A 19,374-nucleotide genomic window follows, 5' to 3' on the forward strand; every position below is an offset into this window, starting at 1 on the left:
TGTTGCTGAGGGCGGGTTGTGGTGTGTGAAGGGGCTTAATTATTTATTATTAACTTATTATTTATTAAAGCGGTCAGTAGAATACACTTGAGAAAGCCAGTTAAACTCACGTCCTTTGCGTTTGCTTCATCTGTCGCATGCACGGGACACATTTGATTGTAAGTGAGACGTCCTCCTTGTTTGCATGACTGACGCGCTGAAAGCTGACGATAAATGGCCATCAGCCCGTCTGCGTCAGTCCAGTTGATCATAGATTATTTTACCGTTAGGCGACCCAATACACAATTACTGTAGGTGAGGCACAGAGATATGAGATAATGAAACGCCTTAGTGAAACATTTACATGTGTTGAAGCAACTTCCATGGAGACTGAGTTAATAACTCAATACTTCCAGCTGACACTCAGAAACTCAGAATCTGCACCCGGGTAATTCTACAACTGTGGGACATCTATGGAATGTCTCTCACGTATAATTTTATTAAAACTTTTTTGAATAATATGGTTTTATTTTCATAAATTATGTTTGAGCAAATACCAGCATTATGTATTGTAGCAACTGTATAATTACACAAAGAAGTAATAAAATGAGTATATTCATAAATTCTTTTCATCATTTTCATTTTATGAACATGAGGTAATCATGACAGACAGGCATTCATTGCCAGCACACCAAACATTAGGTGTGAAATAACAACTTTTATGTTTCAGTTCAGCATTTCTGTCTTCTGATAAATATCTGAAATCATTATTCAATCAAGTAGTCTCTCAGTTACAGCAACTTGAGAGACTACTTGGTACATGCGTATTTTGCACATAAGAATAGACCTGCACAACCCATTCAGACACTTCTCAGCCCTCTCACCAATGGGAACTACCGCTGTGGTAACTGTGCACAATGTAACAACACCTCCAAGATTACACATTTCAGTCATCCACACACAGGCAAACAGTTCCCTATCAAAAGTGTGATTACCTGCTCTTCCACTCATGTGGTTTACATGTTGCGTTGTCCTTGTGGTTTATCATACGTAGGTAAAACCACTAGAAAATTGAAGCAACGCATCAGTGAACACAAGAGTGCAATACGCAGAAATGACTGTGATTATCCTGTTGCTATGCACTTTAATGATAAAAAGCATGACATCTCTTCCTTACGTTTTTATGGTATAGAGAAGGTAAAGGTGCCACCTAGAGGTGGTGACCATGACTTGTTACTGAAGAGATGTGAAGCTTTTTGGATCTTCACATTACAGACATTGTCCCCCAAAGGTCTTAATGATGAGTTGCTACTTAATGTGATGCTGTGAATATTAGTTCTGTATGGGATCAGCCAGGACAGATTCCTATTTGATTGTTATTAGATTTATAGATTCATCCACTAATGATGAATTTTCTTCTATTGCCCAGGTATTGAAGCCCTGTTTGGATGATTTTTGCACATTGTCTTCATCATCCCTATGTTTATGTATTTCAATTGTGAGATTCAATGTATTTTAATTGTGAGATTCAATGTATTTTAATTGTGAGATTCAATGTATTTTAATTGTGAGATTCAATGTATTTTTCTATATTCATATTTTTTCTTAATTTTTTTTTTCCTATTTTCTATTTCTACTATTATATGATTGAATGTGGCTATGTAAATTTTGTATTGTGGTAACCTACTGCCTATTTAGAGGTATATTTATGGGGTAGCCTAAACAGTGAAATTATGATAATGTTACCCTGAGATTTGCCATTAGCCTAATATTATTATTGTCATTATGGAAGAGATGATTTTGGATTAATTGTTTTCAACTTTAACTATATGATTTAATGTTTGTATATAAATTGATGTAGTTGCCATCCATCATAGATTGTGGAATGTTCATTTTTGATGGTGGGTTGTGCCTTCTAATTGGCTAAATGCACACAGACTGTGGGACTGATTGCCTGACAGCTCATGGTCCCTGATTGGCCTCACCTGAGGAGGTGTTGGCTATATCTGTCTGGAATGTTGTTTGTTCCTCAGTTTTACCTGATGAAGGTCTAAGGACCGAAATGTTGTATCAGTAATAAAGTTTATTGCAAGTAAAAGGACAGTGTGTGGGAATTCTCTCTACTTTAATCTAGACTACAATCTTCTCAGCAGGTCAAAAGATACGGTGGAGGGATAAACTTCTAATCAGTTCATTCCCCATTTGGTGTTTGAGCTGGTTGACCTCCTCTCTGGAGGTCAACCAGCTCCACCTTCCCCAAGGTCAGATGAGTATGGCAGAAGACAAAATGGCAGAAAAGCAGTGAGTCATAAGACCAAAAGGCCTCCCCAGTTGCTTAATCAATTATCACAATTATAAGTGATTAATTTTCTATCGATCGACTAATCAATTAATCGACTAATCGTTTCAGCACTAATTGGGTTACACTGGGCACATGTCAATCATTCTATTTGCTTCTTATTGAGCATCCTGTGCTGAAGTTGTTGTAGGCGATGTTTTTGGCAGCTCGTCTACTGATCTCCACTGTTGGGACAGCAGGCAGCGCGGGGTGCGTGTCATGGAGGAGAGGAAGAGGGAAGAGGTGCCGGAGGAAAAGAACAAGTGACTGTTGGACTTTTGAATGTTTCCATTGTGTGTGAGTCTGTGTGGAAGTAAGCATGCCAGCAACACTGTTTAAAGAAGTTCTGTAAAGACACCAAGAGGCTCTTCAAAACACTCCATCTGGGTCGTAAAACGCTAAACACAGTCAATAACAACAGATGTCGGTGTGATGAAAGTTTATTCAGTTTCAAATGTATGAATAGACTATTATACTGCTGTACACACAGGATGAAATAGATCTTCAAACTTGTTGCTGAAACAATCAGAAGCACCTTTCAGTAATTTTAAATGGGAAAAAAGTGTGTATCTTGAAGTATATACAGTATCCAATATACCTTTTGTTGACCCCATACATTATACTGTATATCCTATAATGTTGAGATGTTTCATTTAAGAGAGGTTTGCTGAATATATTATATAAGTATGATGTGAATTATGATAATCACATTTTATATATTCTCTTGTCATAACTGTTATGGTGATGCAAAATTATGGCATCATAAAGGGCTTTATTGTCAGTGTTAGAACTGTTCCGTGGCTTCTCCTGGACTTTTACATCAATACACTAGCTATAGTCTGATTAAACAGGTGCTGCTCATATTTGCATTTATAAAACAGATGGTTGCAGTCCTCCATTCTGACTGGCTGAGTCATGTTTGAAGTCATTGTAAAATTCCTGATAAACACACACCTGTGCCTGCAGAACAGTTAAATTAAATATGAATGCGCTAATCGAAAATCACCATGTATACAATTACTTATTAGCAACCACTTCATTAACTATTGTCCAAAAACTACATTGCTTGGCGAAAGAACAACAAACATTGCTATTATTATTATTATTATTTATTATCATTTAAAAATAAAAGTTTTATTGAACATTTGAGCTCTTAAATGGTGTGTTCCTGACATTTTGCAGAAGCAACGCTTTACACCGTGCTTTATTCTGCTTATCATCGAGCCTAATAACGCCTCTTTGTTCTTCTAAAATGACTAGAAATCATGGCCTCTTGTGGTTTATTTCTTATTTGTTAAGCAAACACAGGACCAGCCCCAAAGTAAATCTTTAACCATCAACTTCAAGACAAGTGATGTGTCCAGCTCTGTCCCAACAGATAGAGCAGCGCTTAAATAATGACTTAACTGAGTTAGCTAAGGGAGGAAAACAAATAAGATGGAACGACTCTAAAGTAAACAAACAAACACATGTATGTGCTTTTCAGAAACTTGATGTGTGAATTTGTTGAAAAGAACATTTGAATTCATTATGCATGACCTGCATGGGGAGAAAGGATTACAATCTCATGTTGCCTTATCCATCGTAGTTTACAACAGTGCAGCAGTAGTTCTTGAGCTGATATTCCAATATAAACTATGTACAATGAGAGTTTGGGTACCACCAATACCAGATATCCTTCCTTGGCATTAAGCACCTCGTCACAGACAGTGTCTCATGCATTCACAGTTGCTTGCAGCAGGTACAACACTCTTTTACGCTTTTATGTGTGCTCTCATTTGGACATCAAATTCAAGGATTTTTCAATGAGTTTCAAGTCTTGTTTGGTGAAATTCAAGGACTCAAAATTGGCATTTTATGGTCAGAATTAGACATCATAGAAGCCTCATGTTCTTGTCAAGTCAAAAAATCCAATTGAAATCCTTCATTTTAACACAAATCTCCATCACAGGGTTTTCCTCAGGTTGTGAAGTGTTGATCCGAAGACAGAGAGAGCTGAGGCATATTGATGAATTTGGGTGTTATATTTTAATGAAAGGAAATCAAGCACTTTCAAGGCTATTCGCTATTTTAAAAACTTCCAAGGACTTATTTATAAACCTTCAAGGGTTTTCAAAGCCCGAGGAAACCCTGCTTAGTGTGTCGGTTGTCCACTGTTGTCCGTCTGATGTCTGATATTCCACAGATGTTACCTGCCTCACTGTGTTTATATTAGTTGTTGCTGTCTTGTTCTGCTCTGTTTGTCATGTTTGTGCTGCTGTTGCCCTATTTCTTATCCATCTTATTGGCTTACATGCTAGTAGCTTTGTTGCCGTTTCACTGTTAAGAGTTTGTGTTCGATATGCTATTGAGTGCTCATTTGTCTTGTAGACCCTAACCCGTATCAAAAAGCATTTTACCTTGTGCCAAGCCATCAATGTAAGTACATCCTTAATTGATCTGTCTCATTAAATAAAGCTTAGGTAAAATAAAGTGTTCCATGTATTTAGTTACATGAAAAAGTTTAAGAATCCTTAGCCTGATAAGATACTAGATATAGTTTGTTGAAAGCTTAATGGATGTAAGCATGAATACAGATTATGAATAGACTAGAACTGGAAGTTTAAGTGTAACACAATGTCCATAATATAACAGTCACAGCTTTCTATTCTAAAGGTACTAATAACAGATACTGCATGTAGAACATTTTTGCCAATTTAAAGATGTAATTACAAAAGGAATGGGTCTGAGTGTGCAATGCATTTCCTGATCCGTCAGAAGGCCGTAGATGGAAGCTCAGATTGATGACTCCTGCTTGACATTAGCCCAACATTGTCTTTTCTGGACAGAGAGTTGGGCTCATCTGGGCACGGTGAGAAATCGGCCTTGGACCAGTTGTCCTGTGACTCGGCGGCGAGTTCGGCGCCCCTCTCCTCCTTCCACAGCCTCTCGTACTCGTGCTTCAGCTCCTGATAGGAGCGGGAGAAAGTGTGGAAGATGGAGGTGGCAGGGAAAGCCATGATGAGGATCCCGCTCAGGATGCTGGTCAGCGCGACAATCTGTCCAGGGATGCTGCGCGGCACCATGTCGCCATAGCCCACCGTGGTCATGGAGATGATGGCCCACCAGTAAGAGGCCGGGATGCTGCTGAAGCTGTGCTGGTGGGGCGTGGCCGCAAACGGCGCCAGTTCGCTCTCAGCCAGATGGACCAGAGGTGAGAAGAGCGTCACGGCCACGCAGACGAACAGCAGCAGCAAGCCGAATTCCCTCATGCTGCGCTGCATGGTCACTCCCAGAGTCTGCAGGCCCAGAGAGTGGCGAGCCAGTCGCATCACGTATAGGATCCGCAGCGCCCGCAGCATGCGCAAGATCAGCCCCAGTTTGTCCAGGTAGCCTCTGCCGCCCGCCGGGGTGAAGTCCTCCTGGGACTCATCTCTGACCTCGACGAACAGGGACACGTAGTACGGCAGGATGGCGATGGCATCGATGACGTTGAGGGGGCCGCGGGCGAAGGCCAGCTTGCTCTGGGCATTGACAAATCGCAGCACAAACTCCAAGGTGAACCAGGCCACACAGATGGACTCCACCACAAACATGCTGCGACACTTTTGGGAGCATTCACCCTGCGGACACAGAGACATGCAGCGAGGAAAAGACACTGAGTAACTTTTGAATGAGATTCAAACGTTCCTCATATTGTTTGTTTTTAGTACAACATAACTTGTGTCCTTGAGACAAGCCCATAAACAAGGTAACAACATAAAACCATATTTTGGTTTTGTTAAAATCGATACTAACATTTCAGATGAAGATCAATGTATTTGCCAATATTGAAATCCACTAATCTTGATCAAAATCTTGAGATTAATTGGCAGAATTAAGTGTTGCACAATGTGTTTTTTTTTAAGGGCTTTTCACACAGCACTTAGCCCTTCACACAGGTAAATTCCAAAGTGGGATAACCCCAACTTTAGCCCAGGGCTAGCTGGCCCTGCATCCCAAACTTTTCAGGGTTATCCCCAGAAAATCGTTGAAAACCAGGGTTATCTGTTGGCTGTGTGAAAAGGGTTAGAACACTTTGTGTCACTTGTGTGTTTTCCAACTTCTCCTTCACAGTGTTGCTAAGCAATGCTGTGTGGCATTCCTGAGCTCAAGTGTTTTTATTACCACAAAATATTCAGACATGCAAGCCCTGAGCTAACAAGAATGCCGGTGAATCATTAGCCATAGGCTAAGAGTTAGCCATGGGTTAAATGTCTGTGTGTGAAAAGGGGTTGAGCTAACCCTGGGCCTGGCCCGGGGTTAAGATAACCCTAGACTAAGAATGTGCTGTGTGAAAAGCCCTTTCGTGTTCTGATGCCATAGAAATGTAAATTAACACCACTGCTCCTGTCTCTGATAGCAAGCTACCTACCTACCCTGCTCTCCACATCCTATTGTGTTGATTGCCAACCTGCCAACAGGGGTTGGACCCTGTGCAGTGGCGAAACTATCATATATGCAGGTAATGGAGCTGCATTGGGGCCCGCACGCACAGGCCCCTCTTTATCTCACCACTATCGTATCATAAGATCTCAAGCACTGACTCTACAGTATACACACAGTCACTAAGCTATAATGGTAAGCGGTAAGTATTTATAGTACTCAAAGTCATCTGCTCCATGGTGTCAAATACTTGATGTCATTCATTCACCAAATAAATAACAATACAATAACATAAAACAGTTTTACATATAGTTTATTGACTCCTCTATGTTACATTTCTAAATTAAATTTCAATAAGGATTAATGGGCGATTCTGGGTTATGCTGATTATGGACACATGCGTACTACTATGTTAGAAGAGTTAGAAGTTAGAAGTGTTAAGACAGCAAGTAAGTGTCATCAATTATGTTTTCATCTGTGTCAAGGTGCACTGTCACCGATTATGTTTTCATCTGTTATGGTGCTCCGACACCAGATTTTGTCAAGTATAGCACGGCGGTCTGTTTTCCTAGTAATCATTTAATTTAGGCGTCAACTGTGCAGTGCATTTCGCTGTTGCTGGTCGTTTTAAAGCTGCATGCTTTCACTTCTTTCATTCGCTACTGACATTACGTTATGTTACCGTAACATAACGTAACCTTATATATAACAAATCTTATAAGAGAACCTGATCACAATAACTTCTGGTGAGGTTGTAACGGAACGATCCGTACCGAAGGGAGAGGGGAGGAGGAGAGGCAGGAGGAAGGCAGGCCGCAGACTAAATAGCAAGCGGAACATTATGCAGTCCCTCCAGGAACTTGCGATTTTGCGATCGCAATAATTAACACAAATTCAAGAAATCTCCGCAATATTTGCGAGAGCTTGCAGTTTTGCAAAATTGCTGCAACTTTTCCGCATGAAATGGCCAAATCAACAGACCGCTTGTGATTTGGACCAATTGTCGCATTCGGTGTCGTGGTAACTTACGTCATCGCAGCGCACATTCAGGTGGAAGATGAACAAAACTCACCTGTCAACAAAAATGACTGCCATAGACCATGCAAAACAAAACAAAAGCAGCAAGAATCGAGGTGAGTGCAAAATTCAAGCTCTTGGAAGAGTTAATAGCTTAAACGGAGAGTGGGAGAGAATAGGGGGAGGCTGTGTGTGTGTGTGTGTGTGTGTGTGTGTGAGTGAGAGAGAGAGAGAGAGAGAGAGAGAGAGAGAGAGAGAGAGAAAACTTTTTTTTTCTTTGCTTGCAATTTTTCCCAATTCCCGCAATTTTACCGCAAAAAGAGCACATGAAACCTCGCAAATTGTATCGCAATTTTTGAGAAAAGCCGCAGCAAAATCAAGCATTTTTGGCCACAATAATCACAAAAAAACTCTGCAAAATCCTGGTGGGACTGATTATGATGCAGGACCCGCTTTGAACATCTTGCATTGGGACCCGGCGCTGACTCGTTACGCTACTGAAGACCAGCCAAGTTGAGTGGGCAGTGATTCCTCAAAGAACCATTGCATCAGTGTGTTTCATTCAAGTCAAAACATGAATGAGTGAAATGACATAGGGTCCAAATTCAAAAGCTAACTTATGATCACCTTCCCGAGCTCTACATAACTCTACATAACACTAAACCATGAATACAACTCACCAGTGCAAACAACGGTAGTCTGCACTCTTCTCTCCTGTTCTCACTGGTGAAAACATTTTTAAGTCTCTATATGTGTATCCTCTCACAGTTGTCTCAGATTCATTTTTAAACATATGTTATTGCGTCTTCGATTCGACTTCTTGATACTAAGAATAAATCTCTAAATTTAAAGTTTCATCCCTGTATGGTCAACTACAGACAGGATGTTAGACTAGATGTCAGTATGTTCTCCAAAGTAGAGTTTATATCAGTACAGTACAGGGGCTTTATTACCTCTAGTTTCTCACATTTCTCAGAACTCTGGCTTAAACATATTGATTTTAACACTTGAAGAGATAGGACACCCTCAATTTTATGCTTTCTCTGCCTACTGCGTGATTTTAAACATTTTTGAGAGAAAGGAGAAAGGGCAGTGACATGTATGACATTTTAAAATCTCTGCACCACCAAAACAGCAACATTCAAAAGTAATTTCAACCAACATAAAATCCAGAAAACAAACATTATGTCAAGATTATAACCAGGATGTATGTGTTTCATTATAAGATTGCCATGAACATTGATTAAAAGCTGAAAAAAGTGAGTTTAGGGTGTCCTATCCCTTTAATGAAACCTGCCCTCTGCTTTTTCTTGCCTGTAGAAGTTGTTTTCATCTCTGCTCCCGTCTTTAAAATCACAATGAATTGAAAAATGACTTTTTCACCTTGTCACCTCTTTCAAAAAGTAGGCTCAAAACATTTATTTTCTCTATGGCCTTTTGCTAAATCATCTTTCTTTCTTTCTTACTTACTTTCTAATGTCATTTTATGAGTTTATGAATGTTTTATGTGAAGCACATTGAATTTGCCTTGTATATGAAATGTGCTATATAAATAAAGTTTGCCTTGCCTTGCCTTGCCAAAGTGATGAGTCAACACCATTGAAATGCTGCTTTCTTGTGACTTTAACTCCACTTGAGCTGATCTTGCTGCTTGTCAACAGTGTTAACTTACTAAATCATTTCAAGAATCTATGTCTGTCTTCCTTGGATTCTTCAGTTTTTAATTAAATGTTTTTAATGAAACACACACACACACACACACACACACACACACACACATACTTTTGGAGCGCGGGCACGACTCACTTTTTCTTGACTGGAAAAACTTGCTTTCTTGCTCTCACAGTTGCTATCACTATCACTTTCTCCACCTACATGTTAAACCCACAGCTGAATTTGACAAATTCGACGAAAAAGTTCTCTAGGGGTTGTCAAAAGGCATTCTGGAAAATGTAGGAAGTCACTAACTGAAATAGAAGTAGACACCAAAAAAGTTAATTACAGCACTTCATCACAAAATAACTCCTGGAATACATTGGACATCATAGGCTGATGATAGTAAGAGTATCCGAGGGTGGAGTTTTCCTTCAAGCAAAGGGATCTAGTATCACCGCCTGCACATAGTATCTATGGTGTCCCCCTAGGGTCAATAATAGGCCCATGTTTAATTATGCTCCCTCTTAATGACAAAGGCTGTCATCACAATATCTATTTACATTGTTAGGCAGATGACGCACAGCTTTATTTACCTGTCAAACTGAATGACAAAGCCAGTTTCAATAGCCTTCTAATCTGTTTTGCAAACATCACATGCAAGATGTCTGCAAGACCTCGACTTGAAAAAGACCTTGGTCTCCTGTCTAACAAGTTAAAAGGAACCATAGCTTCTTCTTTGACCTCTGAACCAAATTAAGAAATCCAAGTTAAGAAGGATGGACAGTTCAGCTCTCATCAACAATTAAACATATCCAAAACTAGAAGGGCACTCGGAGAGCGCAGACCTCCGCCAAGGTTCGTACTATTATTGCTTGTTCGTGAGTCGGATCCAGATCCGCTCCAAAATTTAATGGGTTCTTCCTTGGCCCATGCTACACCCTTCCACGAAGTTTCATGAAAATCGGGCCAGTAGTTTTTCCGTAATCCTGCTAACAGACAAACAAACAGACAAACAAACAAACAAACGGCACCGAAAACATAACCTCCTTGGTGGAGGTAATAAAGCTGTTTGCTTTAGCGTCTGGCCTGGAGATATTCATGCTTTTATTTTCCCTCATCTTGTCCAACTCACTGAACCCGCGTCTCAGTCAGAAAAGCGATCCATCGTCTTATCCATCAGCTTATTTAACACGCAGCAACAAAGCCTTTAAGCTCAACCAAGAAACATAATCACATCACCCCAGTTTCGGCCTCTTTACACTGATCAGTTTTAGAATTGATTCCAAGATATTACTGATCTAGCTAGCGCCTGTCTACTTCTGTGATCTGGGTGCGCGCAAGTGTGAACGTTTCTGAAAACAACAGCTGTAGTGAAGATCTGGGTGTAAATATCGGTCTTTTCCAGTTACAGTGTGATCGTTTGGCTTCTAGCAGACTTGGATTATAATGCACAAACTGTATAGAGTAATGTTATGGTCATTTTTTGTTCTTTTTAGAACTCTAAAGAACCGGTCCGGACAGTGGTGTAGTCTACGTGATACGCAGGTATACGCCGTATACCCACTAAGAAAGCTCCAGGATTTCTGTATACCCACTTAAAAATGCGCAAGGATACGTAACAATATAGTTTTGTGACAGAACTTTCACTTCAGTGATTTTGTTTCACAAATACCGGGTAGAGTATAACTGCAATAAAATAAGTTTTGCAGGGGAAGGCATCTCCTCCATTCACACTTCCATTTATAAAACTAGTGCAGTGCCCGTTCGCCCCGCTGCTGCACAGAGCGCTGTTCGCTTGTTTATTCAAAGTTTATTAATATTGAACGTGTCGTGTGTCCAAATTGCACCAAATCGGACACTGCACGTCCTTGGGTCCCCAGCAATACACCCGCCAAGTGTGAAGTAGATCGGACGAACGGTTCTCGAGATATGCGAAGGACACACACACTCACTCACAGACAGACAGACAGACAGACAAACAGACAGAGATTCCTTGCTTTATAGTTAGATTCACCCTGTGCGCTCTGTCTGTGTTACGAAGCTTGGAACGTGGTGGCTTCCCATATAGGAGGGGCTTTGAGTTTGGCCGTGGCCCGTGACCTAGACCTGACGTCACCTACCGACGAACACAGTTGCTTGACGGTCATTTCCCCGGCTCTATACAGGGTATACAGGGAGGACCGCCAGTCCTGGGTCCCGGGTCCCGGGTCTGGCGGTCCTCCCCCAGAAAAAAATAGTAATTTAAAACAAATTTCCTGCATTTCTACACCGCCTAACCTCTTGGATTAAGTCAAGAAACAGCAACCCTGTATAGAGCCGGGGAAATGACCGTCAAGCAACTGTGTTCGTCGGTAGGTGACGTCAGGTCTAGGTCACAGGCCACGGCCAAACTCAAAGCCCCTCCTATATGGGAAGCCACCACTTTCCACGCTTCGTAACACAGACAGAGTGCACAGGGTGAATCTAACTATAAAGCAAGGAATCTCTGTCTCTGTCTGTCTGTCTGTGAGTGAGTGTGTGTGTTAGGTGGTGTAGAAATGCAGGAAATTTGTTTTAAATTACTATTTTGTTTGTTCCTCACTCATACACCACAACCTAACTTTCCTGTGACATTTTCAGAAAAGGCTGCATGTGTGACAGAGGTTTATGTCTCCATGCATCCACTCATGTATAGTTATATATTGTCATCTGCTTCATACATACCCTGGTTTCTTCCTCTCTGAGATCCGGCATGGTGCTGATGCACAGGCTGACAACAGTGATGACCACCATGATGACAGAGAAACAGGCGAACATCTTCCCTGCCAGGCCTGAGTGAGGGTTTTCCATCATTTCTCTCAGTATCCTGATCAGTCTGCGATAGCCCTTGTCGGCCTCCACGGGGCTTTTCTTAAGCGCCACCCTCCTCTGCCTCCACTCCTCTTCCTTGCGCTCACGCTCGGCTACTTCCTCCACACGGGTGACCATGCGGCGGCGGCAGCACCGCTCCATATGGCCCGGGTCCACGCCCCAGTAGTCCAGCTCATCGTGCAGTGACACGGCGCACAGCTCCCGCAGCAGACGCAGTTTACCCGCAGCCAGGAAGTTGAGGATGACCCTGAAGGCCGTAGGGTTGCGGTCAAAGAAGAACTCCTGGCAGGTCTCGTCGTAGTCGTCGCAGAGCCGTGCGATCTCCTCCGGCGTGGTGCAGAAGCGTAGGCGGCCCAGGCGGCTCTGGGGAAACTGCTCCAAGGTGCTCCAGGGGAAGGCGTAGCGGTTGCCCCCGACATTGACGAGAGCCTGCAGGGTGTGGTCGACCACGTACGAGGCCTCGGGGTCGCGAAGCAGCTGAGCGCGCTGGAAGTACACGCCCTTGATGGTCTCAGTCTCCGGGATCTCTGTGAAGAAGCGGTCGAGGCTGCTGTCATCGCTGCTGACCGAGTAGGTGCTGAAGTCGTGGTTGGCGTTGCTGATGATGGGCATGCTGGCTTCAGGAGGTGCGACGGGACGGAAGACTTGTCAGTATGTCCAGGTGAAAGGAGAGTAGGAGGAGGATCCACAGGAAAGTTCTGATGACAAAAAAAGAACAATGTCAGTCCTTTGTATACCAAGTTCTCATAAAATGACATTTTTCATTACAAATGCAGGATTGTGTTTGATGCAGGGCTGAAGTACTGGAGTCTGGTCTCCACACCACTTTTCTGACTTCTTGGACTTGCTCGGTCTCTGTTGGATGTTGAATTTTTCCTGCTTATCTAAAAATATCTAAAGATATTATCTTCTCCCCAGCACTACAAACAATTTAAGGGATTACATATTTGTATAGAATGTAATGAAGTGATTAACTCTTGCATTTATTAGATAAAATCCTATGCATTGATTAGTCATAATCTTATGCACTGATTAGTTGGATTTTGAAGGGTTTAGTACTGAGCTTCTGCAGATAGCTCTGCATCTTTGTTGATCCTTAAGGGAATCCTAAAGCCTTGTTTTTGCATTTGGTAAGATGTGTAGACTGTTTATTGCCTGTTTATTGCCTATTTTGGTCTTGAATAGTCGGTCTTGACTTGGTATCTCTCCCATCTGGACCTGGTCTTGACTCAAACTCAATTGGGCCTGATCTTGGAATTGCCTAGAGCCCTGATTTGATGTAGATGTAGGTAATCCTCCTTCGCTGAAAATATACACTTTAAAACATGGCCATCTATGTATGTGTTAAATCTTATTATTTGTATATTGGAAGGGAAGAATTTGCTATCAATTAATAACATTTATACAAAGTATTTTTTCAGTTTGATGAGCTTACATATGCTTGCATAGGCAAATGCTCTGTATAGACAAGCCTGAATGGGATTCATCGGCCTTGCTGCTGGCTGTGTTCATTCCGGATAGAACCCCCATTCATTTTCCCATTGACAAATACCAAAAAGTTTCATATGAGCAATTTCCTGCATGAAATTCACCAGGACTTTGCTTTTGAACAAGCTTAGGGCTGTATACTACAACCTGAATAAAATTCAGCACAATTAAACATTACAAAACCAACATTTCATCTGTAACAGCCCACGGACGATTACAATCAATAGAGAAGGATGCTATTATATGGAAATGAAATCACTGTGATGCTTAATTCAATGTACTCTAATACAACTTCCAACTCCTTTGGCAGAGGTCTTGCCTTTGAATACAGCCACCAGAGGACAACATGAAGACTTTTCAGCTGCTTCATACTGAGATATCAGGGTAGATATTATTATTTTAGATCTGATTAAAGAAGATAATGTAGACCAGTGGTTCCAAAAGTGGGATCCGGGGACCTCCAGGGGTCCTGGAGGGGGTTCCGGGGGGTCCCCAGCCATATGAGCGGTGTAATTTCACTATTATTTCACTCCCTAGAAGTTAGGACAATAAGAGAGTGTGTAAGGATGGCTACTTTGTTTATAGGTTTCACTGCACCCACTGTTAAGCCTTATCTAACAATTTCAGACAAATTATTATCATATTAGGGTCCCTCGCCTCATTTATCTATTTGCAGGTCATTGTCATAAAAAAGTTTGCGAATGCTTGCTGTATACCCAACAGTTGAGTAAAAGACCCATGCATAAAACACAGGTGTCTGTTTTACGTTGAGCATTTTTAACTTGCAGAAAAGTGGTTCAAGTTGTTTTCCTCAAATATCACAAAATGAGTAGATTTCTCCAAGGTTTACACCAGCAACCCAAGACTTAAAAGTCCCATTTTATTCAGTTTTCATGATTTTGTTTTCAAATAATGGATAGGAATAATGTTCTTAGTAAAAAGTTTAATTGAATTAGTTAAATTGAATGTATTTGAAGACTAGGGTTGTCAAAAGATTTTTTAAGTATCAATTCAGATTTTTTGAAACAATATCAATATCCAGTGCACCATACATTTGATACCAGCCTCGCTGTTTCACACAAAACGTTAGCTTAAATTGACTTGTCAAACTGAAGGGTGAAATAAAAAGAAACAGAAATCTGTATTCATATACAGACACACACCGGCTCACAAACTGGAACTGCACTAATGGATGTTGATGCATATTCAGACACCAAGGGCTCTCCAGCATAGTGTGTTTCTGTGCCTGTTGTACAACAGTAACAGTATTCATTCTTTCACTGTTTAAATGGTTATCTCTGTTGGATAGGGCCTCTTCTGGTTTTACTGAGTGACCGGCTCTGTTTTGTTCGAGCGAGCTGTTTCCTCAACCTGACAGTCCTTTTACAGAAGAATACAGAGTTGACAGCACTCTTGTTGTATTTGAAACATGTCGGCTTCTGCCTTTAACTTATGTTCTGTATTGTTACTTTCACTTCCTCAAATTATCTTGAAACTAAGGCCACATCCACACTAATACATTTACGTTTTAAAACGCATAACTTTTGCTACGTTTACGCCTAGCGTCCACACTACTCCGGCATTTTCGGACCCCTAAAACGGAGACTTTTGAAAACGCTGCTGACCCCGTTTTAGTTCGAAAACTCCGGGATTGCATTTTAGTCTGGACGGGCGGAAACAGAGACTTTTGAAAACGATGACGCAGACACCCACGTTCGCTTCCTGATTGGGTCTTATCACTCACGACGTCCGCCTTGACCGCCTTATACTCTATACTATACGTTTTAAAACGCCGTTTTAAAATGAAAACGTATTAGTGTGGATGTGGCTTAATGAAACAGTATCATTTTGTTATCATAAAGAATAGCAATAGTTATAATTCATTTTACAAAATGCTGTTCTATTTTGTGTGCCTGAGGTGTTTCCTTTTGTTTAGTTTTTTTTTGCCATGGAGTTGAAAATCCCATTTATATCAATGAGACCTATGCACTGATGGATGACATGGAGTGTGTGAAAATATCGCAATCCAGTCCATCAAAAAAGTTTAAACTAGTTGAACGTGGAGCGGCGGTAAACGTCATCTGCTAACAGACTTCATCAGCCAATGAAATATGTGCAAACTGCTTTAAAAAGTTTTTGGGACACGATCAAAACAACACAACCTGGTGGTTTCAATGCAGACTTGTTTGTGATTCTGACAGATGACAAATGTCCCACGTGAACACCGCCTATAAGAACAGTCACAGTACTGGACCCTGATTGGCTGACAACAGCAGCTCCTCAAATTCAAATGAGGTAAACCTGCTGAGTGGAGGCTTTCCAGTTCAAATGCTGCTGAAATGTTCAGCTGGCCTGATTGGACGGATTTCAGTAATTCTTTAGTGAGGGAGCCAATCAGGATCAAGTCCAGTTATAATGCGTTGACTGGAGTTAGTCTGAAACTGCCTGGAAAAAAGGGATGGGTTATTGAAAATGTAATAACTTTAAATTTAACCAATTAAACAAAAACAAATTTTAACAATGTCTTCATTAAACATCTTTGATTATATATGTATATAAATAGAGGGAACCTATAATATGGGACCTTTAAAATCCAGACTATGGACAAGGAATGGCAATACATCTTCCTGCCTGATTATCAAGGGCGGGGAATGGGTAGATTTCCAGACTACGTATAGCTGAAAGATATGAGTTAGAGAGAAAAGGTTTTTATTGATATCTTCAAATCCAACATCACTATGAAAAGGAGGTGAGGGGGTCAAACCCAAAAGGGCTTTGAAATGTCATTCAGATGTTTATTAAAGCGTCCAACTTGCAGTCCAGCAGGAGGATTATTGGGGACCTTTATCGAAGTATATTATTGATGAAGGACTATTCAACTGGCTATATAAAGCAAAAATGGGGAAAAAAGACCTGGACATTGAAATTTCTCAGAAGGAATGGGCATCTACAATGAGCACCACATACTCACACAGGAGAGACTGAAGAAAGACAAAAAACAAAACAAACTGGAATCCAGAACGAATGCTGGAGACGGTGCAGGCATTTCATGGCAGATCACTGTCATCTTCTGGTCGAAGTTGGGGGAAAAGTGGTACTGTCTCAAGTGTCTGGACTAAAATGCCTCAAGCATAGATTTATAAATATTTTATACTTTTACTTCACACTGCTCTGGTTTTGAAACAGAGTTTGGTTGAAATCTGCAAAACTGCAAACAACTTTCTCAAAAATGTGATACAGCAACTGTTGTGTTATCTCAGACAAACTGGAACAAGCATGAATAAAATCTGGCTTGGTGTTGCAGACAGACAGACAGATTTTGATTTTTGGTTATGACAGCTGATTATCAGCTCAGCGACCAAAACCCAGAATTTCAATCAGAGATGTGTCTGAAAATCGATCAGTAAATGATTGAGTGGAGGTGTGGACAGGTTGACAAAGATGATTGTCAAAGTTGAAATAACGGTGGTGTGAGGATGAGAGGAAATCGAAGGGGGGCGGAGTCCCTTCCTGTGCAAAAGGCCCATAATTCCAAACTACACCCCTGGTTTTGCATAAAGTCTTTGTTCATGATGTCACGACAAAAGTATCAAGTTTGGAGACTGAGTTCACTTGTCTCTTTTTATTGCTATGGAACTGGGTAACGGTGATAAGTATTTGTTAAAGAATAAGTTTGGTGATTTTGGACCTACAGTATATATATAATTTGCTTCTTCCATACCTGTAGTACTTGGACCCACAGACAATACTGGCTCCAGAGTCAGCTGTCGGTTGAAACAGCGAGCTCCGCTGCCTCTTGCTGCTAACAATGAGTCCAAACTGTTTTTCAAAATATTTCCAGAAAAGCCAGTCTGTGAAAACGATACGAGAGCGACCGATGTATTTCTATCCACGACCCGGAAAGCAGCGGCACCGCACCGTTTCCACTCAGTGGATCGTCTTCTACCAAACTCTACTGTTTATAATCTGACCTGACCGTCCAGAACTAGATCACTCCGCCAGGAACCACCTTTCACCCCACAGCAGTCTGTGCTGCAGCAGAGAAAATTAGTTCTGTGATTTCCTGATTAGTGAAAATTGCGTAACGGAGGAACTGAGTCATGAAATCAGCGCTAATTTTCATTTATGTATTTCACATCTTTTCCGTTTACGGAAGGAGGAACTGAGTCGTGTTTACTCTCAGGTCCCTGTGGAGCCACAAACAGCTTTTTTGGAGATATTTTGACAAATATTTGGACTCATTGTTCGCAGCAAGAGGCAACGGAGCTGTTTCAACCGACAGCTGACTCTGGAGCCAATATTCTCTGTGGGTCCAAGTACTACAGGTATGAAAGAGACAAATTATATAAAGGTCCAAAATCACTGAACTTATCCTTTAAAAATTCTCATGGCAGTAAGACAATTACAAGATGCTGGCTCCTAACCCCTGACTCTGAATCAGTGGATAGAAACTGTGACCTGAAGATCTGAAGAAACTATTTCAATGACATCTGTTTACATAATATGCAAAATTAAATAACATTCTACCTGACATATTTTTAATCAAAATTGAATTATCCACAAATTCATGACCTTTGAATGTTGTTATGCTTGTGTAGTGTTTTGTTGTTTTTTTTAGTTTAGTTTTTTTTTAGAACCTTTTTGGGTCAAAGCAGTATATAACAGTTTTTCCAGCTGGTATGTCGAATCTTTGAAGCTCAACATCTCAGAGCTGCACTCCACCCAGACAGATGCAGATAATTCCAAGCTCACAACATGTTAAATAATGAAACTGATCTCCGTTGCATTAAACTACATGGTAAAATAAAGATATAAAATATGCTAAAACTGTAATTTTCAAATAATAACCCCTAATTTGTTTCAGATCTCATTTTGTGAGCGATTTTAATTAGCATTTGCTTTTTTATCATGAATTTAGACAACAGAATTCTACATCAGGATAACTTGATATCATTATTATTCATCAACTACTGACAACAACTACTGAAAGATGATAAAATATTAAATCTAATTATGATATAGTGAACGGTATTTATTATATGGAATGTAAGACTTCCAGTTTAAGGCTATAGAAAAAGCAGAGCAGTACTGGGACATATAGCCTACCTGTTACTTAACGGTCAAAAACATCTCATAACATCTCAAAATCATAGTTAATGTAACCGGGAAGCATACAACTGAAAGTGAATGAAAGCAAAACTTGATGTGACTAACATTTCTTGTGCATTATACTCATTGTTTCTGCATGACTTCGTGTTCAATATGCAATAAAAAGGGAAACAAGAATAAAGTTGAAAACAAAACGAGTAGGTTTGCATATTCTCTCACCTTAAATTGAGCAGGTCGACTGTTTCAGTCCCGCTCTGTCTCTGATATTTGTCCAGGCGCTGTTCATTTTATCATCAGTCATTGGTGTAATGAAGATGCCTCACACTATTTAATACACAAGACAAACCGTCTGCCAAATTGTGACCGGAGGACTTCGCGTTTAAGTTACGAGGAAACGGCAGCGACAGCAGCTCAGAAACCTACCGAACAAATGAAGGTGGTGTTTTTTTTAGTTATCTCATCTTTAAAGTTGGAGTGAGGCTGCACTGAAGTTTGCAGTGAGTCGCTGTGTCTCTGCAGCATCACCAAGCGCG

General features: G+C 40.8%; 1 protein-coding gene across 1 annotated transcript; it reads right to left on the reverse strand.

The window, feature by feature from the left end:
- Positions 1–5,070: 5,070 nt before the first annotated feature.
- On the reverse strand, positions 5,071–12,856 carry LOC139914654 (voltage-gated potassium channel regulatory subunit KCNG4-like). The gene is made up of 2 exons (XM_071903016.1): positions 12,098–12,856; positions 5,071–5,919 (listed from the first exon to the last, which is right to left on the reverse strand). Exons 1-2 carry the CDS (start codon positions 12,854–12,856, stop codon positions 5,071–5,073), a joined length of 1,608 nt encoding a protein of 535 aa, XP_071759117.1.
- Positions 12,857–19,374: the final 6,518 nt, after the last annotated feature.

This window comes from Centroberyx gerrardi, chromosome 1 (assembly GCF_048128805.1).
Source record: "Centroberyx gerrardi isolate f3 chromosome 1, fCenGer3.hap1.cur.20231027, whole genome shotgun sequence".
NCBI lineage: Eukaryota > Metazoa > Chordata > Actinopteri > Beryciformes > Berycidae > Centroberyx > Centroberyx gerrardi.